This window comes from Enhydra lutris, unplaced genomic scaffold (genome assembly GCF_002288905.1).
Source record: "Enhydra lutris kenyoni isolate GAN:26980312 unplaced genomic scaffold, ASM228890v2 scaffoldscaffold46, whole genome shotgun sequence".
Taxonomy (NCBI): Eukaryota; Metazoa; Chordata; class Mammalia; order Carnivora; family Mustelidae; genus Enhydra; species Enhydra lutris.
In genome coordinates, this window is record NW_019154130.1 from 3,710,618 (window position 1) to 3,734,731 (window position 24,114).

Below are 24,114 nucleotides of genomic sequence, written 5' to 3' on the forward strand. Positions count from 1 at the left end.
ATTTTTTAAAAGATTGTATTTATTCATTTGACACAGAGCAAGTGAGCGAGAGCACAAGCGGGGGAGTGGGCAGAGGGAAAGGAAGAAGCAGGCTTCCCACCGAGCAGAGAGCCTGATGTGGGGTTCGATCCCAGGACCCTGAGATCATGACCTGAGCTGAAGGCAGCTCCTTCATCGACAGCCCCAGGCAGCCCTGAAAATAATTTTAAGCGTGTATTTTATTTCACCCAACGTATCTGACTGTTGTCATTTCAGCGTGTGCTCAGTGTAAAGATACTGAGATATTTTTTTCTTTCTTTCACACTAAGTGTGTATGACGCAGCCCTTCTCCCTTGGGATGAACCCATTTCCAGTCCTGAGGAGCCACACATGGCCAGCGGCTACCATACTAGACATCGCAGCTCTGACATGTTATAAAATTTACCAATAATTATGTTTATCAGTTATTGATCTCGTTTGTCTGCTGGAAGGTCAACTTCTCAAGGTCAGGGAGCTTTGTCCAGTTCACTGCCAGGTGGCTGGCGTCTCATGGAGTGCCGTGGAGTGCCATGGAGTGCCATGGAGTGCCACGTAGCAGATGCTCAGTCAACATTGGACGGATGGGGCCGCCTGGGTGGCTCAGTCGGTGAGCATCTGCCTTCGGCTCAGATCATGATCCCTGGGTCCTGGGATCGAGCCCCGCATCAGGCTCCCTGCTCCTCAGGAAGCCTGCTTTTCCCTCTCCTCCTCCCCCTGCTTGTGTTCCCTCTCTCGCTGTCTCTCTCTCTCTGTTGAATAAATAAATAAAATCTTTAAAAAAACAACAACAGCAACAACAAAACAAAACATTGGATGGAAGAAAACCATAGGCAAATGTGAACTCTGGCTCTGCCCTTGCCTGACCAGCAACTAAGGTGGCAGACATGGCCAGACACGACTGTCCCCAGCCACTAACCGGCCATGACTCTTTTTAATCAGATCGTTTCTTTACATGCACTAGTCTGGTTCCGTGGCCCTGAGGATAGCACTGGGTCCTCCCGGCTCGGGTGGGGCCCACAGCATGTGCCTGCCTGCACTGAGCCGTGATTCCATCTCACCCTGGCACTTTGCTAAGTGTGTAATCAGCATTAACTTGTTTAATCCCCATGACTACCCACACGGAGGTGGGCCTGGTTGAGATCATCCCTATTGCACAGGGAAGGAAGCCAGAGCATGGAGAGTGTAAGTTTCTTGCCAGAGGTCACCCCAGTGAGTGCAGCCTCACTGCAAAGGCAGATTTTTTTTTTTTAAGATTTTATTTATTTATTTGAGAGAGAGAATATGAGAGATGGAGAGCATGAGAGGGGAGAGGGTCAGAGGGAGAAGCAGACTCCCCACTGAGCAGGGAGCCCAATGCAGGACTCAATCCCAGGATCCTGGGATCATGACTTGAGCCAAAGGCAGATGCTTAATCGACGGAGCCCCCCAGGCATCCCAAAGGCAGATTTTTAATCACTGGGCTCTGGTAGTTATGGTTCCTCAGTGTGTAGATATCCATGAAGGACCTACTGTGTGCCAGGCACTGTTCTAGGAGTTGGGGACACAGTCATGGGCAAAACAGATTCCTGCCCTTATGGAGCTTTTCCATTCGAGAAGGAGAGCCAAGGCATTACGTAGTGTGCTGGGGGAGAAAGCAAAGTAGGGAAGGGAGACAGGGAGTTTTGTGGGGGTGTGGATAGGAAGGATTCTCACCGAGATGGTGTTAGGGCAAGAACGTGAAGGGAGGGAGGGTGAGCTCCATGGGGGGTTGAGAGAAGAGTTAAAGGGACTGAGGAGTACAAAGGTCCTGAGGCAGGAGCAAGGTGGCAGGTTTGAGAAACACCCAGGAGGTAAAGCAGGTGGGATGGGGGAGGGACGGGGGGTGGGGCGGGGAGAAGAGGAACACGAGGTCAGGGGGATGATGTTCACCTTGTGGGTCATGGTGAGGACTTTGGCTCTTCGTCTGAGAGAGGTGGGGGCCAGAAGAACATTCTGATTTTCCCAGTGATGGTTTATTGACAGGTAGTTTGTAGAGCATATAGTGCAGTCTTTTAATGGGTACAATTCACTGGATTTTAGTCTATTCCCAGGGTTGTGTCACCACCACCAGGACAGTTTCATCAAGAGAAGCCTTGTACCCCTTAGCTCCGGATTCTCCCCCGTCGCTCCCCTGACCCTCCCCGAGACAGGCAACCTTCCCGTCTCATGGATTTGCCTCTTCTGGACATTTCCTATTAATGGAATCATACACCATGTGGTCTTTTCTTTTTTAAATATTTATTTATTTTACAGAGCGGGAAGGGGCACAGAGAGAGATCTTCAGGCAGACTACCCCCACCCCGGCCCCACGAAGCACGGAGCGTGGTGCGGGGCTTGATCCCGAGACCCTGAGATCCTGTCCTAAGCCGAAATCACCGGTCAGACGCTCAACCAACTGAGCCACCCAGGTGTCCCTGTGTGGTCTTTTCTAAGTTTCACTCAGGGTAAAGTTTTCAAAGTTCATGCACGCCGTGGTACGTAGCAGTACTTCTCTCCTTCTCATGCCAAATAACGTTCCGCTGTGTGACAGTCTGTATTTTATTTGCCTCTTCGTCATCTGGGCTGTAACACCTTTTAGCTACTGTGCACAGGGCTGTAATGACCCCTGGTGCACACATTTTTGCGTGGACACAGTTTTCATTTCTCTCGTATGTGCCCCAGACTGGGACGGCTGGATTCCCCGCTCAGTCCCCGCGGCTGCCTCATTTTACAAACCCCTACCACTCCCCGCCCGGGCAGTGTCTGAGGGTTCCAGTGTCCCCCACGTCTTTGCCCACACTCACCATCTGTCTTTTGATCGAGAAGACGTTTGAGCTGAGAAGGAACATCGTCTGACTTGGTTCATTCGGGATCCGTCCGGCACCCACGTTGAGAATATCTTACTCTGATTCATCTCTCCTTTCCTTCTGTGTTTTTCTCAGCTCTCCCTATCCTGGCAAGGCCGCTCTCTAAAGCATGACGAAGTCTTTTCTCCTGCTTCTCAGCAACCCCCACCACATCCTTGCCCCCCACAACCCCGTCGGAAATGACTCCCCTCAGTGAGCTCAAGGCTGGTCACGTGTCTCAGACAGCCTTTCATCTCCGCTGTGTCTCTTGTCAGGCGATCGCCCTGGTCTGACGTGGGGAACCTCCTGCCATGTCCTTGAGGTTCTCTTGGGTAAGCACCACGCACATTTGGACCTTGAAGAGTTCGTAATAAATAACAGTTACATTGGGTGAGAGGGTCAAGGCGAATGGGCCTCTTTGGGGGAGGACGGGTGCAAGGAGGGGGGGCGGGCATTGGGCCAGGGCAGACCCCAGGTTCATTGGTTAGTTCAGTTGGTTAGTTCAGTTGGTTAATTCCCAAGAACAGCAAAGTCATGGGGATAAGACAATTCCCATAGCTGATGGCTGTTGAAAACCTTGAGGAATTCAATGAAATATGTTAATTGATTGACTAATTGACTTGATTGATTAATGCCTCAGTGAGCTAATTGATCACCTGAAGACTTCAGGGCATACGTAACATGTGCCAGGAACTGCCCGAGGTGCTGGGGATATATCATCAGCAAAACCAGACCGGCTTGTTGCTTGGGAGCTGGGGGAGACAAAAGTAAAGAAACCAGTAAGACCATTTCAGATAAAATGGGGATGATTTGGTACAGTGACTGTAGGTTGGGGTTCCCATTTTGGATACTGGGCAGTGAAGGCCTCTCTGGGGAGTGAATGATGAGCTGGAGTCTGGAGCAGAAGTGAGCTCTGGAAGGATCTGGGGGAAGAGTGTTCTGAGCACAATGTACAGCAAATGCAAAGGCCCTGTGGCAGGAGAAAGCTGGGGCTGTTCAAGGAACAGAAAGAAAGCCCAGGAGGCTGGGAGTACAGTTAGTAAGGGGAGAGGCTGGGAGATGGGGCAGAAAAGGTAGGCAAGAGCCAGGTCGTGCAGGTCTTGGGACAACACCGGCCTCAGCCGTGCTCCCACGTTGCGGGAACTGATCTAAGTAAGCCCTGCCACAATTGCCCAATGCAGTTAAACCTCATGACAGCCCTTGGGGAGAGGCTCTTATTGTCCCCACTGGACAAGTGAGAAAACCGAGGCCAACAGTGGGCCAAGTGCCTTGCCCTGGGACTCTGCTGCGGGAAACCCTGGAACATGGTTTCCCCAGACTCATTCCCCTCTGACACCGCAGCCCTGTCCTGGCACCCCGATCTAGGTCAGGGGTTGGGCTCCTCCTACATGCACCCTGGGCAAGGTCAGGTCTGCTGTGGGGGACAGTGGCAGGCAAGGGTCTCTGGCTGGTATGGAGTGGGTGCTGTACACAAATACTGCTTCGGCCAGATCACGCTGCTTTCTTCCACGGCTGAAGGAGAGTTTCTGAAGGCCTCCTCCCGAGCCAGCAGGGACCGGCCTGCCTTCGCCGGACGCTGAGGACACTGCGTCCCACCCCGTGTAACCCTCAACCAGTCCCTTGCTCTCTCAGTAGTCCGGTCTAGAGAATGAGGGGCTCAAAGCTCAATGTCACACGCAGCTGGGGAGCCGGAGGGGAGCACCTGCTGTGTTTTCTCGGAGCACCTGTTACCTGCAATTAAGCATCCTTTATTTGCTTCACTCGCTCATCATATCGCCCTCTTCATTAGAAAGCAGACACTAAGGTGTGTTCATGTCACCTTCCTGTGCCTGCTTCCTCATCTGGAAAATGGAGCCATTTTGGGCAAGGTGCTAAGCCCAGGGGGCCCAGCATTACCTGCCAGGCAGAGTGCTAGCTGCGGAGGACAAGGCAGGGGCTCAGAGAGACCAAGTCTGCCCGCAGCATTCTAGCTGGGGGGCTGGTCAGAATGCAAAGGACGAATGACTGTGTAACATGCCAGGTGGTTCTCAGCGATAAGGGAGATGGGGAGAGCTGGCGCTATTTTGTTTTACACGAGGTGGCGGGTGGAAGGCCTTTCTGATAAGGTGGCAGAGTGGTCATGAAGGAAGGAGCCGGGCAGATTATCTAGGGGAACAGAATGCCAAGGGGGGTGGGTTGTGTGTATCAGGCACTGAGGCGGGAGTCTGCAAGGCTGGTTCCAGCGAGAGCGAGGCTAGAACAGAATGTGAGTGTGGTTGGGGGCTTGGGGGATGGCAATGAGGTCGCAGAAGTGCGGATGGGGGCTCCGGTGTTTCTGATGAGTTGGGAAACTCCTACTAAGTGTGTCCATGACGCCGGTCATGCCAGAGGAAGTGGGAGAGGAGGAGGGGCAGGGGCGAAAGAGAGGGGAGCAGGAGGGTGGGGGGGCGCTGCGGGAGGACCGGGAGAGAGAAGAGGAGAGGGAGCAGGTGATGGGAGGAGGAAGAGCAGGGAAAACGAGAGGCGGGGAGGAGCGGGGAATAGGAGGCAGAGGGGGAGCCAAACCCCACCGACGCCACAGCACGCGGAACGCGAGGATCCCCGCGCGGTCTCACGCGGAAACGGAAGCGAGGGCGTGGGGCGGCAGACTACCCCCCGCGGGGCGTGGCCTCCGGACCGTCCGATCCGCGCCCCGCCCGGGCCCCGCCCCCAACCCCGCCCCGACCCCGCGCAGCCCCCGCCCCCCGCCCCCGCCAGTAGGCTCGCGCCCGAATCCTGGTGCCCAGGGCGTCCCGGGGGCGGTCCGGCTGCGCCGGCGATGGCGCATAAAACCGCCGGCCACCTGCCGGGCCTCTCCTCCGTGCGCCGCGGTCTGGGCCCCGCCGTGCCGCTGTGGCCCGCCTGCCCTAGAGTCGCCGCCTGTGTCGCCTGTGTCTCGGTCCCCGTCCCCCCAGGCGCGGAGCCACGCGAGGGCCGGGCGGGAGCCAGGGCGCGCAGACATGGGCAGCCGCGCCAGAGCGCGCCGGGCGGTCGCGGTGCTGGGCTTCGCTGGGCTGCTGTGCGCCGTGCTGGGAGCCGTCATGATCGTGGTGGTGCCCACGCTCATCAAGCAGCAGGTCCTCAAGGTGGGTGAGGGGCGCCGGCTGGGGCCCGCACGGGGTCGGGGCTGGAGGGCGAAGGGCGCGGAGGAGCGCGCGCAGTCAGAGGGCGGGCGAGCCAGAGCCGGGATCGGCGCCCTGGGTCTGGGCCCCGGAGCAACGGGGAGCCCGGAGCGCATCGCGAGGGGCCACTGGCTGCCGCCGTAGTACCCTCCCCCACCCAGGCCGAGGCTGGGGGGCGCAGGGGCATCTGGGGGCTCTCCTGGAGGCGCGGGTCCAGGGTTGGGGAGGCCTGAATGAGAAACCTCACCCTAAGCAGTCTGGCGCCCAGGCCAGGCTGGAGTGTGAGCACATTGTGGTGCTACTTTCTCGTCTCTTGACTACAGCAGCCTGAGGCCCTGTCTGCTAAAATTAGGGCTGCACTTTGCCTGTTTCCTGTGAACCCAGGACGACAGGAACCTTCCATTCATGTGCTTCTGTGAGACTCACATGGATCCCCGGGCCTGGATAGTAGTCCAGAGCACTCTGCTGTCCAGAAGCTCCCCCTTAGAAAGCCCTTCTCAGAGGCCCAGGGCTCCGTCCTCCCCCAACACTGCCTTCCTGATGCCCACTGGAAATGGTAAGCGGCTTTCCCCTTAGATTCCCACAGAGGCAGGAGCCCAAGGCTGCATTAGCAGAGGGCTTTCCTCTGATCTTAACTTTCCGCACCATTGCCCTTTCAACCGTGGAGACACATTAGCTGGCCTCAGACCATCAGACTCTGCCCTGGGCGTCTGGACAGCCTGTTTAAGTGAGCTGGTGTTGGGAAAGGCCAGGGTCACAGCATTTCAGAGCCTTGACACCAGAGAGAGCACTGGCAGTGTGGGGAGGGGAAACTGAGGCACACCTTGCCCAGACACTGAGCAAGCCTCGATAAAGATGTGGGTAATGTCACTTGCTCGTTGACTTCTCTTTTCCCCTTAGCCTGCTCCTTTAGTGGGTTTCTTAAGAATGGGACTTGTCCACGTCTCACATCTGTGCCCCCTGCCCAGTACGGGATGCCTGGGGATGAATGGATCACGGGATGAATGTGGTCTACAGTCTGCTCACACCTGAGCCGCCCCTCTCTGGGACCCGGCCGTTGTTAACCATGAGGCGAGGACTGGCTTTTCTCAAGGTCTCTGGGAGTCATGTTGGGCACACTGTGTCTTTTTGTTGGTTTGTTTGTTTGCAGATCTTGTCCCAGTAAACCCTGTAGTCTGATTCTGAGGAGGTCCTGGCTGCTGGTGCCCCTGAGCCCTGAGTTCCTCTCGTGTTTTTTTGGCCTCTGGGGGTGGCCAGACAGATGTGTGTGGGGTCACCTCAGTGCGTTCGAACTGCTTTGTTCTTTCTCATGGTGGCCGAGGGGTCACACTGTTCAGAAGAGCCGTGAGAGCTTTATCTCAGGGACAGCCCACGATGTTGTCATCCAGGTGCTGTAAACATGGGAGCCATCAGGACGCTGTGCAAAGAGCCTCTTGCTTTGGGGGTGCGAGAGTGGGTGGGGTTTATAGTTGAAACATCTTGTCAGCCCCATCATTCCTGAGTGAACTCCAGGGTGATTTCTTCTTCTCCTTTTGTCCCCCCTTTTTAGAAGATTTTATTTATTTGAGAGAGAGAGCGCACACAAGCAGGGATGAGGGACAGAGGGAAGGGGAGAAGCAGACTCTCCCGCTGAGCAGGGAGCCCGATGCAGGGCTCGATCCCAGGACCTTTGGATCATGACCTGAGCCAAAGGCAGACGCTTAACTGACTGAGCCACCCAGACGTCCCCCAGAGTGGTTCTTTCTAGGGATGTCAGTCAGTTCTGTGCACACTGGTTCACACGCAGGTACCCCCTAATTCCCCACTCTAACTCTGGGTTTCCAGAGTGGAGACCGCCATCATCCTCAGCTGTCCTGGACCGAGAATTTCCAGGCTTAAAGTGGAGCGAGAGCCGCCCTGCATCCTCCGTGAATCTCCCAAAGATGATTGGTTTGGGTCTGAGTGGCGTGAAGGCGGGAAGGCAAGCCCAGCCCACGACAGCCACTTCTTGGGCGGCCCAGGCTGAGTCCCAGCCAAGTCCCTTCCCGTGGAAGAAGGATGTCTGTGTTCAGGGGACCGAGTGGGTGGGACGTGAAGGGAGAGGGAGGGACTGCCCGCCGGTGTTTTCTTTGGCTGCACGTGTCCACGGCAGCGTGAATGGGAGGCCTTGTGCTTCGCTATTTTCTTATGCTTTTTGGTTAACTAAAGAAGTCCGCCTATAAGACATGAATTCTTGCTTGGAAAAAAATAAAAAATTCAAATGGTGGGGAAAAGAGATCCTTCCATTTTATTCCCATCCTCAGATAATAATCACCACCATTGTTGGCAGGTGTGTATCTTTCTAGACCTTTATCGGTGCCTACGTCATAAGTATGTATTTACGCACATCACGACATATTTTTTCCATACATGGAACTATACTACATGTATATATATATGTATATATGTAAAATGTATATATATCTGCAGTTTGCTTTTCAATTCGCGGATATCTCTTGAAAATGTCTCCAGGTCACAACAAATAAATCGATCATTCCCCCCCCCCCCTTTCTGCATGGTATTCCTTTAAATCGCTCTCCCCTTATTTCCTGGTTTCTCTACTGACTGGTGTGGTGATTTTCTCTGTCTCAAGCAACTGACCCATGAGTGTCCTGGTTTATACCTCTCGGCCTACATGTCACGAATACTCGCACAGGGCAGATTTTCAGAACAGAAACCTGTAGACCACGAAGCTGTTTCGTTTGAATTTTGACGGTTACCGCCAAATCGCCTTTCTGGAAAGCTCCAGCATTTATGCACCCGCCAAGAGCGTGAAAGCCCCACTCCCCCTGCATGTCTGCCATCGTTAGACTTCACGATGATCATTTTGTTGTTGTTGTGGATCTGACGGGTTCGATTTACGTTCCTCAGGCTGCTGATGGGGTTGAGTGAGGAGGTGACGCATTCTGAAACCCTAGTCAGTTTCCGGAGCCCGGGGCTGCCGAGTTGGCTGGGCCCTTTGCGAGCTGGGGACATCATGCCACTCACTTCACCTCTGAGGCACGGTTTCTTTCTTCAGCTCTGAGATGGGTCAGGTGTAGTTTGCCTGCCAGCGAGATTATAAACTACAAAGGCAGTTACGTATGTGTGCAAATACCTTGGACATGTCTCGTGTTTCTTGTTTGACTCTGACCACAGCCTTGAGAAGTAGGTTGAGGTGGTGCTTTGGTTCCCTCCTACAGGTAAGGAAACTGAGGCATAGCAGAGGTCTGGGGCTTGCTGGCGTCTGTATGGCTCGTGGCAGTGGAGGGCCAGAGCCACAGTCCCGAGTTGGGGTCTACATATCAGCCAGGGCCTAGGAAATAAGGTGGGAGTGGGAGCCGGAGCCCTTCATCCGATAGATTTCTAGGCAAGAGTTAGAAAGAAGGGACTCAATGTGTATGCTTTAGCACAGAGAGTTGGCAAAATAGAGAAGTCATTGAGAAAAAGCTCAGGTCACAAGACAATAACCTGTATTTCCAGTGTGGGACAGTGCACATAAAATCAGAAAAGGGGTGGACTGACAGTGCTCACTCTCGGGGCAAAGGGGGAGGCTCGGGCTGTGGCCGAGGGAAACATATTTTATCTGTAATTCTTTTTTCAGTTTTATTTATTTAGATTTAATTTGTTTAAATTTATAGTAATTTACTTATTTGAGAGAGAGAGAGTGTGAGCAGGGGGAGTAGCAGGCAGAGGGAGAGGGAGAAGCAGACTCCCTGCTGAGCAAGGAGCCCGCTGCGGGACTCAAACCTTCCATCCCAGGACCCGGGGATCGTGACCTGAGCTAAAGGCAGACGCTTAACCACCGACTGAGCCACCCAGGCGCCCCTGCCTTTTTTTTTTTTTTTTTTTTAAACAAGGAGAATATTCATGTGTTACATGTTTAATTAAAAATTAGTAACGAGGGTCTCCTGGGTATCTCAGTTGGTTAAGCAGCTGCCTTCGGCTCAGGTCATGATCCCAGCTTCCTGGGATCGAGTCCCGCATCGGGCTCCTTGCTCGGCAGGGAGCCTGCTTCTCCCTCTGCCTCTGCCTGCCATTCTGTCTGCCTGCGCTCGCTCTCTCTTCCTCTCTCTCTGACAAAAAAAAAAAAAAAAAATCTTTAAAAATTAGTAACGAATCCAAGATTTCCCCAGGGAGTGGCCGAACGTGCCTCCCACGGTGGGCGGCACACTTGCTTAGTCCTGGGACAGTTCTGGGACACTTCTCATTATCGTCCTCGACAGATAGGGAAACGAAGCTTTGGAGAGTAATTTGCCCCAGGTAACCTTCCTGGTGTGTGTGTGTGTGTGTGTGTGTGTGTGCGCGTGTGTGTGTGTGTGTGTGTGTGTGTGTGTGTGTGTGCGCGTGCGCGCGCGCCTAAGTAAATATCCTGGAGGAAAACGCCAGGAGAATGAGGACTCTTATCTCCATCGCCTAGGACTGAGCCCGGCATGCATGGCCCTCCCTGTTCGAATGGATGAGGAATGCTCCCTCCAGGTCCCTGGCAGTATGTTTCCAAATTTCCAGGTGTCTCTGGTCGGACAGGGAAGGCCCGGCAGTAGGAGGAGCCCCTTGCTGCTGCTGGGCCGCAGGGGAAAGTGCTTGTCTGCTGGGCCACTATGAGTCCATGGGCCTCCAAGCCTCCTCCACATCCAGGAGGGGAGCTGGGTCCCCTCTGCCGTCTCTAAGTTGGTTTTCTGATTGAAATCAGCCTCGAGGGCTTTATCCACTCATTTTTTCAGCTGCCGAAGGCTTCCCCAGCTTGTGTTTCCATCTCAATAAGTGACACCTCCATTTGCTCCCACAAGTGTAGAGGTGAAGAGCTTGGGTCATCCTTCATATGGTCTATCAGCAGATCCTATTGGCTTTATCTTCAAAGTGTATCTGGATTTCAACCCCTCTTCTCAGCATCACCATGGCGGCCTTCTCCATCCACTGCTTGGACTGGTGCAGTAGTCTCATCTCTGGTCTTCATAGGCAGCCAGAGGGATCCTGATAAAACACTCGTCAGATCATGTGTCCCCTCAGCTGACAACCCTTCGAGGTTCCCTATATTATTGTGAGCGAGTATCAAGGTCGTCCCAGTGGCCTGACGGCCCCCACTCTGGCTCTCCTTCCCTCTCTTACCTTGCCGTCTCTTGGCCTCCCTGCTCACCTACCACACTATCTCCTTGACGTCCTTGAGGCTGCCTAGCCTGGCCCTACCACAGAGTCTCTGGTTTGCATTCCCCTCTGTCTGGAAGGCTCACCCCCAGATATCTGTGTAGCTTGCCCCTCATGTCCCTAATAGTAGTCCCTTATGTTATATATTTATTTGTGCAGCCTCTTTCTCCCTCCTGAGCCTGGACGTCTGCTGGGGCAGGGCCTGCATTGTTGCTCTCACTGCAGAGTCTCCGAGGGCCAGAGCAGCCCTTGCGTTCCTGCGCAGATGGTGGAATAGCGAGGTGGTCCGTGTTTTGAGGTCGGGTTGTTTCCTTATCCTCTCTCCCCGCCTGAGATTCGGACTCAGACTAGTTCTTCCCTCAGCGAGAGCCACCCAGAGAGCCTCAGGACTGTCCTCCCATGCCCCTGGGTGGCTTCGGGCTCCCTGGCAAATCTCCTCCGCCCATCAGTTCGAAGGTGGGGGTTGATGACAGAGAGGTGTTAATGAGCGCTTCTTACTGGCCAGCGGTGGTCCTAATCATCCTAAGTGTTTTAGGCGTATTACATCATCTCGTTTAGCATCCAGGGAGCTCCTGTTGCCTCTCTTTTACCCGGGAAATGGTGGGAAGCACAGCACCGTGAAGTCACTTGCCCAGGGTCACACGGCTGACGTGGCAGGGTCAGGATTTGAATCCTGGAGCCCGCTGCCCTGTAGAGCCTGTCCTCCCCGCTCTCTGTTTCTGAGTGTCTTGGGCTAATCTTTGGCAGGAGTGCAGGCCCTTCCTGTGCTCTGTTTGGGTTGAGCTCCCCTTCTGCTTGCCCTGCATGGCCAGCGGGCAGCGGGCCCCCTGCAGCCAGGTGTGTGTGTGTGTGTGTGTGTGTGTGTGTGTGTGTGTGTTCTGGACTTGCAGACGCCAAGAGAAGCAGGGAAGGGCGGCTTCTCCTGCAGGGTCGGCTTGGCCAGCCCTGCTCCTGAAGCTCTGGGAAGCCCCCGGGGTCCCAGCCTGGCCACTCCTGAGCCCTGGACAGCGGAGGGGGTCTCCTGCCTCTGGCCGCAGGCCACGGAACTGGCGGGCGCTGGCGGGTGGAAGGCGCTCAGTTCTCGGGACCCTGGGATCGCAGGTGCACGCCCACTTCGGGTTGTTTTGCTTCCTCTTTCCCACAGGGGGACTTCCTGGTCCTCCCGGCCTGTGGGAGGTCGCTTCATCTCACTCCACGGCGACAGCTGGAAACCACGGCTATTTTTAGCGTCCCTGAGTTGGATTTAGTTTTGTTTTCCTCTCTGGTTTCCTGAGGGGACGTGTGTGCTCACGCGAGCGTTGTCGCGTGTGCCGATTGTGTGTACACGATGGGCGACAGGCGAACGCATGTTGGCACGGGCACATGCACGCGTGCGACCACAGGCTGGAGCACGTGCACACGCGTGTGGATGTGTGTAACCAGGGAGCACGGTGTCACCGTGTTGGCGTACACGTGGACATGCGGGCGTGCGTGCACATAGGTTGTGGCATGGGACGCGTGGTCCTCGTGTGTTGGCACGCGTGTGTGTATGTGTGGGCTCACGTGCCAGTGCTGACGTGTGCATACATGTCGCCGCACATGGTCACACACAGGCACACTGGTTGGTGTGCCCGGTCACGTACGTGAGCACACGCGGGCACACACGTCCGTGCGTGTCCGTGCGTGTTGGGTGCGTGTGTATGTGTGTGGTGACATGCCCCAGCACCGTCTGGCCTTCCACTGGCCTGGCAGCGCCGGTGTATTCCGGGTGCCCGGCTCTTCCCGTTCCATGAAACGTTCCCGGTGCCTTCCTGGAATGACTAATACCAGCCGTGCCTCCACTCGGGGATTCAACGTGATTAGCTAGAACTGCTTAAGCTCAGTTACCTGGAATCACCTGTGCGGGCCTTCCTCTAGCAGCGAATGACAGAGTGAGGCACGCGTTGGTGTCATCAAACTCTCGCTCAGTGAAGTGTCCCCACATCCCGGCGCTGGCCTGTCTGCACCGCCGTCGTCTGCAGGGCGTGCTGGTGGTCGCTGGTGCCCAGAAGGGTGATCTCGTGTCCTTGCTCAGCAGCGGATGGCCGCCTGGCTCAGGGGCACCCCCAGGGCTGGCTTCTGGCACGAGGCCGATGCAGACAGACTTTTCTGGTTGGTGATCTGAGAGCCAGAGGTCTGGGCGGAAGAGTGTTGGGCCCCTGCTCTTCTCCACGAAGAAAGATCTAGTAACTTTGGCCCCATCAACACATGTACTGTGTGGAGAATTCGATTGTGCGCCTAGGCCAAACATTCAAAACAAAACAAAACAAAACAAAAGGAGACCTTCTTTTATGTACCTCATTTCCCTCCCCCTTGTCAAACGTGACCTTGGCCTCCCCTGGCTCTGGGAGTGCCTAGCAGGAGCAGAAATGCAAAGAGAAGCAAAACAACACAAACAGGCCATTCTTGGCTTTGGAGCCACACAAGGCTCAGCAGCTGGGCATCGCAGGGCGTCCGGGGTGATTCTGAGCCTGATTTGAAGCTACTGTGTGCCCAGATCGTCCCTGAACCCAGAGGTCCCCTGTGGCCCAGTGGGACCCCGGTGGCCCGAGGCCCAGCTGTGGGTTTCTCACCTCCTTCCCCCACCCCCCACCGCACTGTGTCTTCCTCTTTGCCAACAGCCTCATGCTGGGGACAGGGAAGGAACAGGAGTGGCCTGACCCTTGTTTGCTTCCTGGCATTTTGGGTGAAGTTCCTTCCACCTTTTCTGGAAGGTCCTAGAAGGACTCTTGAGACACGTCTCAAGAAATGTCTGTTCTCTCGGTTTTCCTCCTACCTCCCTGGCTGGCTGCTCTTTGTCTCCTGTGTTTGTGCCTCCTTATCTCCCTGACCCCTTGCCTACTGGCGAGTCCCAGGGCTCAGCCTTGGATGTCCTTTCTGGGTCGTGCATTGCCTGGGTGAGCTCTGGGAGCCTCGGGCAGTGAGTGGCATCTTTGTCTTGGGTTCCCGGCCGATATCCCAGGCCGAGATCTTCCTCCTGAATTCCAGCCCCCGGCATCCAGGGGCCCGCTCTGTATCTCAGTTCCGGCGGTGGAAGGCTGATTGCACACCCTGGCCTGTGCCTGGCCCCTCTCCCCGCCCCAGGCCCCAATCCTATCTCTGTCCCTCTTCCAGGCTCTGTCTGCGTTCCCATCTCTGTCTGTGGCTTTTGTGGCCTCTAAGTGCCCGGGCGGAGAGGCCTGGATCTCTCGTCTCACTCTCACTTCCCACACTGTACCGTCAGGATGTTTCTGACCCCCTCCTCACAGGACATCCAGGATCCCACTGCTTCGTGCCACACTTCAGCTCCCGCCCCGGTCCGTGGGGCCACCCGCTCTCACCTGGATTCCCGACAGCCTCCCTGCGTCCACCTTTGCTCCCTGGCTGGGTTTTCTCCGCACAGCAGCCAAAGGGAACCTGTGACCTTTGCAGTCAGCTCACGGTCCTCCTCTGTTCGAAACCCCCGCCGTGGGCCTGTCCCATCCCCTCCTCGGGGTCAGAGCTGCACCCTCATGTTGGGTCTTGACGCCTCCACCATCTGCCCCTCACCCCTCTCTGCCCTCCCCTTCCCCTTGACCTTGCACACCAGCCTGCTGGCCATTCCTGAGACGTACGGGCACACTCCACCTTACTCTCCCCTCTGCCTGCATCTCTCCTCCGATGCGTGTGACTTGCACTCCCACCTCCTCTAGGGCTCCGTTCAGATCTCGGGTGCTCTTGGAGGCCCGCCCTGACCTCTCCCTTGTTTGAATTTGCCCATTGCCATTCCCCCGGGCTCTGACCCCTCCTTCTCCTTCCCCAGCTCTTCCTTCCGTAGCCCTGTCACCCTCTGAGGTCCTACATACTATACCTGTGCATCATGTTTATCGTCTGCTGTCCCTTTCTCTCTGGGAGGATGTGGGTCCTGTGAGGGCAGGACGGTGATTTTGTGTGTTGTCCTGTCCCGGGCACCTAGAATGATGCCTCGCACAGAATCGTGGGTTCTCAAATATTTATGGAATGGATGTTTAGAACACAGGTGGCTTCACAGGGAGGTTTGTGACTAGTGGCAAGCTGTGATCCTGCGCAGGGACGGGGTCTGGCTTCCCTCCTCTGCACGGGCCCCTGCTGCAGACCTCTTGCCAGCGTCCTCCCTGTGCTGTCTGCTCCTGCGCCTTCTTGCCACCGTGCTGTCCGTTCTCGCTGCTGCAGCCGGAATGCTCTTTAGAAAATGCAACTGGGATCATTTTACCACTGTGATGTAGGAAGCCTGCCTGTCCCCACAGCTTGTAAGTCCCTTCTTCACCAGCCCCTGCCTGCTTCCATTCTCAGAATGCTCACTCTATTCCAGCCCCACAGGTCTTTGTTTTCCTGCAGTGCCCCTGTGTTCTTTCCTGCCCCAGGGCCTTTGCATGTGCTGTTACTACTCCACAGAATGCTTTTCCCCTCTGGTTCTTATACTTGGTTCCTCTTTTATGTTTCCTCTCTAATGTGACCTCTTGAAGAAGATACCCCCTGACCACCAACCCGCCCCCATGAGCCCCACTGCCACTGTCTGCCCCATCTGTGTTATAGCTACCCCATGTTACTCCCTCCCAGCGACTGGGAGTGTCCCCTGGCTGGGCACTGATGTCTTCTGATTGACCCCTTCTCAGTCCCAACGTGACTTACAGAGATGTCATGAGGGCCGTCTGTGAGTGGTGGGTAAAGAAACAACGCCTGTCCTGGCTGGGCGGCTTGGGGAGGTGTGGAGGCTGGTCTAGAGCCCCTTCCTTCTGCCTCCTGGAGGGAGTGGGAATCCTCACACCAGGTAGGGTGGCCTGAGCTGGCAGGTGACTGGCACGGGGAAGGGCTGTGTTTCCCTTCCTGCTGCTCTTAAGCCAAGGTTCAGCATGAAAGGGGAGTCACTTACGGACCATCTCTTGTCTCCACCAGCAGAGACTAAGTGAGGCTAGAGGGGGAGACTCCGTCCACTCGTCCCATCCTGCTGATGGTTTTACTCTGTAAGGGATCATGCGGCTGACTCACCCCTACAAAATCATTTCCCCGCACTCAGTGAACCGCCTGTCACCTGGGGAGTCATCGGGGGATTTCTCCTGACTCTGCTCTTCTTCCCGTGGGTCCTGAATGCTTTCCTGGAGTTAAAGATTGATATTTTGGTACATATGCTTCCATATCACTCACTGGCGTCTCAGTCTGGGGCTCAGAAAACAAATGGTCAGCCGCACTATGTGGGGGAGAGTCTGGAGGCTTTGAAATTCCCAAGAGGTCTCCAAAGGGAGCCTTGTGGAGGGACCTTTAAGGGTAATTAGAGAAGTTTCCTAGTAGCTGGGAAATGTTGTGCTGTGAATGCTCATTGGCTTTGATTGGCTGGGCTCGAGTTACATACATGCTCCTCCCTGAGCCAGTCCCCATGACTTGAGAAGTGGACTGCTGTGATTGGTCAGTATTGGATCATGTGCCTGGAGCTGGGGGAGGAGTTTCTTTTTTCCCCAAACCACAGGGAGTTAGGTGGGTGGGGTGGAGCCCTAAATAAGAAGGAGGTGGGATGGGGGTGAGGGTGGGGGATGAGGGTGTTAGCAGAAAGAGGAAAAGGTGACAGGCAGAAAAAATTGGCTGAAGGGCCCTTTGCCCCAGAAGAGCTTCCCCTAGGTATCTCATTGCCTCTGTGACTCTGGCAATTCCAATGTTTGAGATTATTTTGTTTGGCTTAATTGAAGACCTCTTGTGGAGGTGGTAGCTTGTAGCTCTTTGCTTTTTATCAGGGAAGGTTTCACAAGCTCTCACATCGTTAGATCTGGAACTTGGATTTTACTTGACACCTTTTAAAAATTTTTCCTTTGGGGGGAAACAAAACCCAGAGGGAGCGGGGATTTACATGAGGCCCCAGTGCAAATTAACACTGAGTGCTAGCAGGGCAGATTGTCCCAGGTGAGCCGAGGGGGTGGGATGCTGGGTAGAGGCCACATGGGCCAGGGGAGCAGGGCTCGGAAGCAGCTGAGCAGTTGCGGGTTTCAGCCCTTCACCAGTGTTCCTGTGTCCCTGTCTGCCCCACATCCTGGCGGCAGGATTGGGAGGAGGTGTTGTTTTATAAACTGGGAGAGATGTCAGAGCCACAGTGTGCCGAAGTTCAGGCTTCGTCTGCTCCTGGTGGGAGGCTCCCCAGGTTACGTGCTGGAGGGGAGAGTGGCGAGGGAGGGATGGCTGGAGACACTGTGGCCTTTATCACAGTCCGCCCAGGGACAACTGGGAGGTTGGACCTGCAGTCCTTGCAGGTGCATTCTGCAGTGTGGCTCATGAGTCCCTGGAGGAACGACTGCCAGCCTGCTGGCCCTTGCCCCAGACCTTGGGACATTTACTTCTTTAGCTAGGACAGTGTGGAGGTGTGTGTGGGAGGAGCCTGCCTAGGCAGCCAGGCCCTCGGGGCCCCTGGGAACATCCCTGACAGCATACCCTGGGTGCCTACATGGTCACCTTCCATCTGGGTGACAGGCGTGGGGCAGAGTGGGCTGTCGGGAGCTGGAAGGTAGTACTGAATGAGGGGGCGCAGCAGGTCACCGTCAAGGTCAGCCATGAGTTCGCAAATCCCCAGAGTTTTCTCCAGCCCTTGGCCAAGGTTTTGGCGTCTAGGAGATTAGGTGGACCCAAGAGCATGGGGGGCTTTGGAGCCAGACATCTGGGTTCAGATCCTGACTCTGCCACGTGCCACTGTGTGCCTTTGGGCCAGTGACTTAACATCTCTGGGCCTTACTTCTTGCACTGTAAAATGTAATCTCCTCTCTAGGGCTCTTAAAATATGGAGGAGTTGGCATATGTAAACCACTTAGGACAACAGCTTAGCAAGTGTTATGTAAGTGTTTGCTCTTGGATTGTCTTAGCCTTATGGACACGAGTACATACAAGGATTAGCCTGCCTCCGTTTCCCCTGAGGGGGACTGTACTGGGCCCCGTTTCCTGCGTCTTGCCGTTCTCACTGCACTGTTGCTCTCTTCTCTGAGTCTTCCCGGTTCACTTGGGGTGCTCTTGCTAGTCTGTCTGGAGGCCTGGGAAGGCTCCACTGTGTGGCTGCCCCAGCCTTTCCCACAAGGGACCATTCAACCCCTTAAAACAACTGGACGGCAGTTCCTGCGTTCTTTTCCTGGGTTTCTAGTTGGAAAAAATTTTAGTTTGGGGAAATTGCCAGAACCGTGCGGGGGTACTGGTGGGAGCCCTCTGCCCAGCGGTGCTCATTGTTGGCGAGGGGACCGGGCCAGTGTGTTTGGCAGGGTGCCCTGCGATGTGGGTCTGTCCCGTTGTTTCTTCATCAGTGCACGTTTTCTTCCAACTGATTCCTACACAAAAGCCTCCTTGTGTGCATCGCATGAGAGCAGAGCTCTCATGGCTCCGTTGGGGGGGGGGTGTCTGGACTCCCCCCAGCTTGGCAGCCCCACCCGCTGCAGGCCGGGACCCCAGGGAGGGCTTGAACACCCCGTCCCCCCACCCCGGGACTGGGAGAGCCACTGAGTCCTTCCGGCCCTGCCCCTCCCCCTGCTTCCTATTCTCCTCGCTCAGATTCCTGGCTCAGATTCCTGGCCCTCACGGGAGGCACCAGCCAAGGCCCGGGGTCCTTCCGGATTCCCCCTTCCCCACCCCGCCTCTGGATTAACCCCTGCCCCGGGAAGCGTGACCGCCTGTGGGCTGGGCTGGGCCAGACACCCGCCTCCTCCTCTGGGCTGGAGAGCTGAGCTGGGTGGTGGCAGAGGGGCTCCCCTCTGTTCTGGGGCCCCCCACCCATCCTTCTGAGTCCTGCAGAAATCTCGGGCCCTGTCAGCCTGGCCCCTTCTGGCCTCTGGGCCGGCGGCGGAGGTCATGCGGGTCCTCCTTGGCCCCGAGCCTACTGCAGCCGGAATCCCTTAGCAGCTGCGGGGACTCTGCCTTCCCGGGACTCTGCTCAGCCGCCCGTTCTCAGGCTTCCTGGACACCACCCGCTGTGGCCTCCCGCTTCCTTGTTGCAACTCCCGAGTCTTTGATTTCCCTCTGGGGTGAAAGAGGACTTGCTTCCAGGGAGGTGCCTGACTCACGCGGTGCGGTAGAGACCTCGCACAGACACCTGTCACACGGCTGTGGTCCGAGCGTCGATTCTCCTAAAACTGATTTCTTGGCAAAACCTAAGGCCCAGGGTGATGGTATGAGGAGGCGGGGACTTTGGGAGGTGACTGGGTCTGGAGGGTGGGGCCCTTATAAAAGCGTTAGAGCCCTCGTATTTATCTGTTAAAGATTTTATTTATTTATTTGAGAGAGAGAGAGAGAGACAAGCGACTCTGTGCTGAGCGCAGAGCCCGACACGGGGCTCGATCCCATGACCTTGAGCTCATGACCTGAGCTGAAATCAAGAGTCAGAGGCTTAGCCTGAGTTTAAGCCAGGTGCCCCCCATGAGTGCCCTTTTCAGACAGTCCCCGGAGAGTCCCCGGCCACTTCCTCCCTGTGAGGATACAGCAGAAAGCCTATGACCCAGAAGAGAGCTCGCACATGCCCTTGCCGGCTCCTTGATTTCAGACTTCCAGCCTCCAGACTGTGAGAAGTGAAGATCTATTGTTTCTAAGCCCCCCTACCTATGGCATTTTGATCTCGAAGCTGGGATGGACGAGGGCAGAAATCGGCACCCCGAGTGGGGTGCTGCTCTCACCGCACCCAAACCTGGGGAAGAGGTTTGGTTGAGGGGCAGAGGCTGGGAGAATGGGGTGCCAGCCGGAAGGAGCCCACATTGATCCGAGTGGACCCTTAGGATCAGTCCTGGTGAGGGCTCAGAAGGAGGAGAGGGGAGTTGGCGAGCGCCCCCGTCTTCTTAGAGAACACCTGGTGGTTGGGAGCCGGATGGGGTGGCTGGCGGACGTGGGCACCTGCTTGGAAACCGGAGGAGAGGCCATCCTTGAGAGAAAGGAGCCGGAGCCTGCCTGAGCTGGTGTCCTGTGGCAGGTTGAGCTGGCAGGAGATGAAATTGGACACCTGAGCCCAGGGTGGGAGGTGTGGCTTGGCTTGGGCCTGAGCTCATAGTAAAATGCCAACAGCGAGGTGACCTATAGATGGTTCATCAGAGGGAGGCAGAACCGAACCGCTTGGAAACCTCTCACCTTCTCCTCCGAGGAGCCGAGAAGTCCTGTTCTGAAGAGAAGGCCACGGGTGTGGCTGATGACGGTTTGATAAGGGGATCTGTGTGGGTGTGAGCCAGCCTTCAGGAAGGCAGCCAGCTGGAACCCAAGGGGAAGGACGGGAAGGAGTGAGGGAAGGTGCCTGGAAATCTTAGATTTTACAGGATGGATGGATGCACTGTGGGGCTGTTTAGCTGCCCATGTGCTATTCCTCAAGACAAGGGCGAGACCCCAGGAATGATTCCAACCTCAGGGTTTAGTGTGGTTTGCCCCGTTGGGTTTTAGGCTCCCCTTGGACCCGTCCACCTTTTTTTTTTTCTCCTTTCGGGAATGGGAATGTTGAACCTGGGCCTGCCCCCCCCGCCCCCCCGCCGCCCATGGTCTTCTAGAAGCCCGTGCATTTTTGATCTCACAGGCTCCAGAGTGGGGCCTTGCTCGTACCCGATGTCGATTTCTGGATGGGGCTTTGGACTGGGAATTTTGGATTGAGGGCCTGTGAGGAGGGTTTTGGGCTTTGTGGGGCCACTGCGGTGGGTGTGTTTGTGTCCCCGCCAGATTCCTACGCTGCACACCTGGTGTCTTGGGTGATGGGATCAGAAGGTGATGGGATCCTGAGAGCCTAGCGGTTTTGGTGTCACCGATGGGATTCACAACCCCCATCAAAGAGACCCTCAGCGTCTCTCTGATACGGGGGACTCAATGGGGGACCTCTCCCCATTGAGGACACCCTGAGAATCCCGCCGCCAGAAGGAGGGCTCTCCCCAGACCACGAGGGCGCCCTCAGACTTCCAGACCCCCCCCACCCTGTTGTAAGAAACAAAGGTCTGCTGGGACTAAGCATGATGTTGGTGGCGTTTCATTCTGACAGCTCGGCCCAGATGGACCGGGACCCACGTACATACCCTTTGGCCTGTCTTTGCTTCTGGTTCTGTTGGCGAGAGCCGGCCTGGGGGTTGCAAGGAGCCACGCCCGGTTTTCATGATCCCGCAGTGCTCCAGGAGGCCGTCCGGGTGTGTCCTGCTGGCAAAGGCCGGTGGGCGTGCACGGCGGCGTTCCCCGAGGGCCCGCAGCCCGGGTAGGGCCGCCAGTCCCCACGTGTGCAGCTTCGGCTCTGCCTGGACGAGTCAGGCTCATTCCCAGAGTGGTTGCACCAGCGTTCACGCCCCTCGTTAAGTTTTTCACTTAATAATTTGTGGAGGTGAAATTCACATAATGTACAGTCACTCATTTTAAAGTGGTCTGTTTGGTGGCACTTAGTGCCTTCACAGGGGCCTCTGTGGGCTCCTAGGACAGCCCCGTCCCTCTGCAGTGACACCTGTTCCACCTTAGTCCTCCCTCTCTGCCTCCCGGCCCCCCAGCCCCCCCGTGACCCCAGCCTGCTTTCCAAGTCTGCGGACTTGCCTGTCCTTGACGGCTCCTACCCGCGGGGTCTTACAGTCTGTATCCTGTCCTGTCTGGCTGCTTCCATGTTCTCACGGGCCGTCTGCCCTGTGGCAGGTGTCTGCGGTTCAGGCCCTCCCCTGGCCGCCCCCCGTTTTCATCCCGTGGGTAGAGCACACTTTGTCAACTCGCTCACCCGTGGAGGGACACGTGGGCCGCATGCACCTCGGGGCCACGGTGACTAGAGCTGTGGAGAGCATGGGTGTCCACGTGGCTCTGCAGGCCTGGGCGCACACGTGCGTGTTTGAGGGCGTGGGCTCACGTGCACGATCCCGTGTCACACTGGGAATCTGCCCACGGAGCAGAGGCTGGGAGCACGGTTCTGGATCGAGGTGGGAGGCGTGGGCTCCCCTCCTGGCTCGGCCTCCTGCTTGCTGTGTGACCTACGGCAGGTGCCCCACGTCTCTGAGCTCTGTGGACGAACCACACCTCCGCGCAGTCTTGGGCGCCCAGTGCTTGGAGCCGGGTGTGGCCAGGCAGCCCCCCGCAGGGGCACCTTGCGTTGCATAACCCTGGGGAGGGGTGGTCCCCCACCTTCTGGTTCTTGGGGACCTCCTTGGGCTGTGCTGGTGGTGGAGTGCTGGGTCGCGGTGTGCCAGGGAGCCCTCTTTATTAACCACCCACGGCAGCACCTAGACCTTCAGGCCTTCTTGAACCTTTTCTGGTGGTGGTGGGTGTTGTTTTGTTGTGCCTTTCTGAGTCTGAGCCAGCTTTTTTCCTTTTTTTTTTTTTTAAGATTTTTAAAAAATTTATTTATTTATTTGACGGAGACACAGCGAGAGAGGGAACACAAGCAAGACGAATGGGAGAGGGAGCAGCAGCCCACTGTGGGACTCGATCCCAGAACCCTGGGATCATGACTTGAGCTGAAGGCAGCCGCTTAATGACTGAGCCACCCAGGCGTCCCGCCACCTTTCTTTTTGTATGTCAGTCAGGGTGCAGGGTGCCAGCCTCAGAGAGTGTGAGGGGCCGGTTGGGGGTCACACAAAGTGGGGTACACCCCAGGCCTCGGGCTTGGTTTAATCAGAAATCTCAGGCTCTGGATGGTGGAGGTGAACTAAGCCTGGAGTGGCAGAAGACGTGAGGTTCTCCTGAGAAATCGCGGAGCAGGAGATGGGGTGGGCGTGTGTCCGGGACCGGGAGCTGTCCCAGAGCTGTCCCAGAGCAGTGTCCCTGCCTGCTTGTAATGGTGTGCATCGGTGTGTGTGTGTGTGTGAGTTTCCCAGGGTCTCTGTTCTCACGTGGCCATCCCCTCTGTGTGTCTCTGTCCTCCCTTCTTCTTATAAGGGCATCTGTCATTGGATTCAGGATGAACTCATCTCCCGATCCATAACTCCATTCTCTCTGCAAAGATGCTATTTCCAAATAGGGTCCTATTCCTAGGTCCCAGATGGACATGAATTCCGGGGGACGCTCTTCAACCCACCCCAATGTGTGTGCCCAAGTCTCGGACCTGCAGATTTCCAGGCTCAGACCCAGCCCCTAGTTCTTGGGTTCTCTGGGAACTCGGTTTTCTTCTGGCAGCCCCTCTGGACCGTACAGATTTTCTCAGCTCCCATGGCCTTAGCCGGTCCTGTTTCTCATGACAGGAGGACTAAATGTGCTCCCAGGGCCGGCTTGTGCCCAGAAAGCCCCTGCTGACATCAGAAATGAGATAAAGAAAGAAAAACAGGAGCATGATTTTTAAAAAATTGAAAGCATGTGAAAAACTAGTCCAAGCTCAGAAAATGGCCCAGGCTGAAAAGTCACCGCTCCCTGCCCTGACGGTGGGTCCTTACTCCAGGGGGCTGCTTGGTAACTTGGTTTACTGGTTTACTAGTTTACTTAGTTTACTAGTTCCTTCCTGAGAAACATTGTGTGTGTCCACGGGGACTGGGACATCCTTCCTTCCCAGGCACACACCGCTTATGCCCGCATGCCTTTTTCCACCTTGGGTTTGGTACCTGGGGGTGGATCTTGGAGATCCTTGCCTTGGCCATCACATCACCTCGTAGGGGCCTGGCCGCAGGCCCTCCCTCCACCCTCTGGGCTTGGGAAACAGAACATAGAGAAGGCAGAGCTGTGGCTCCCTAGTTCCTGCCAGAGCCTCGCGGACGTGACCCAGGAAGTCAAAGGTTGGGATCTATCTTAGAAAAGGCTTCTTGCTGGAAGTGCCTGTGTGTCTTCCAGAACTTTCTCGGGGAACGTTTTTGGTGCCTGGGCTGCCATAGCAAATGATCACAGACTTGGTGGTTTAAAGCAAGAGAAATGCATCCTCTCGTGGCTCTGGAGGCCAAACATCTGGAATCAAGGTGTTGACGGGGGCCACGCTCCCTGCAGAGGCTCTGGGGGAGGAGCCTGTCTTGCCCTTCTGGTGGCTTCAGGTGGCCCTTGGCTGAAGGCCACATCCCTCCAATGTTTGCCTTCCTTTGCACACGGCCCTTCTT

The 24,114-nt window shown here is 56.0% G+C and overlaps 1 protein-coding gene across 2 annotated transcripts in view; it reads left to right on the forward strand.

Moving 5' to 3' along the window:
* The first annotated feature begins 5,693 nt into the window (after positions 1 to 5,693).
* The window catches only part of LOC111156379 (scavenger receptor class B member 1), a 68,924-nt gene continuing 50,503 nt past the window's right edge, over positions 5,694 to 24,114 (forward strand). For both annotated transcript variants that reach the window (XM_022517212.1, XM_022517213.1), the window contains exon 1: positions 5,694 to 5,965. In XM_022517212.1, the coding sequence (XP_022372920.1) occupies positions 5,840 to 5,965 (126 nt within the window). In that variant the 5' untranslated portion in view covers positions 5,694 to 5,839. The remainder of the gene's footprint in view (positions 5,966 to 24,114) is intronic.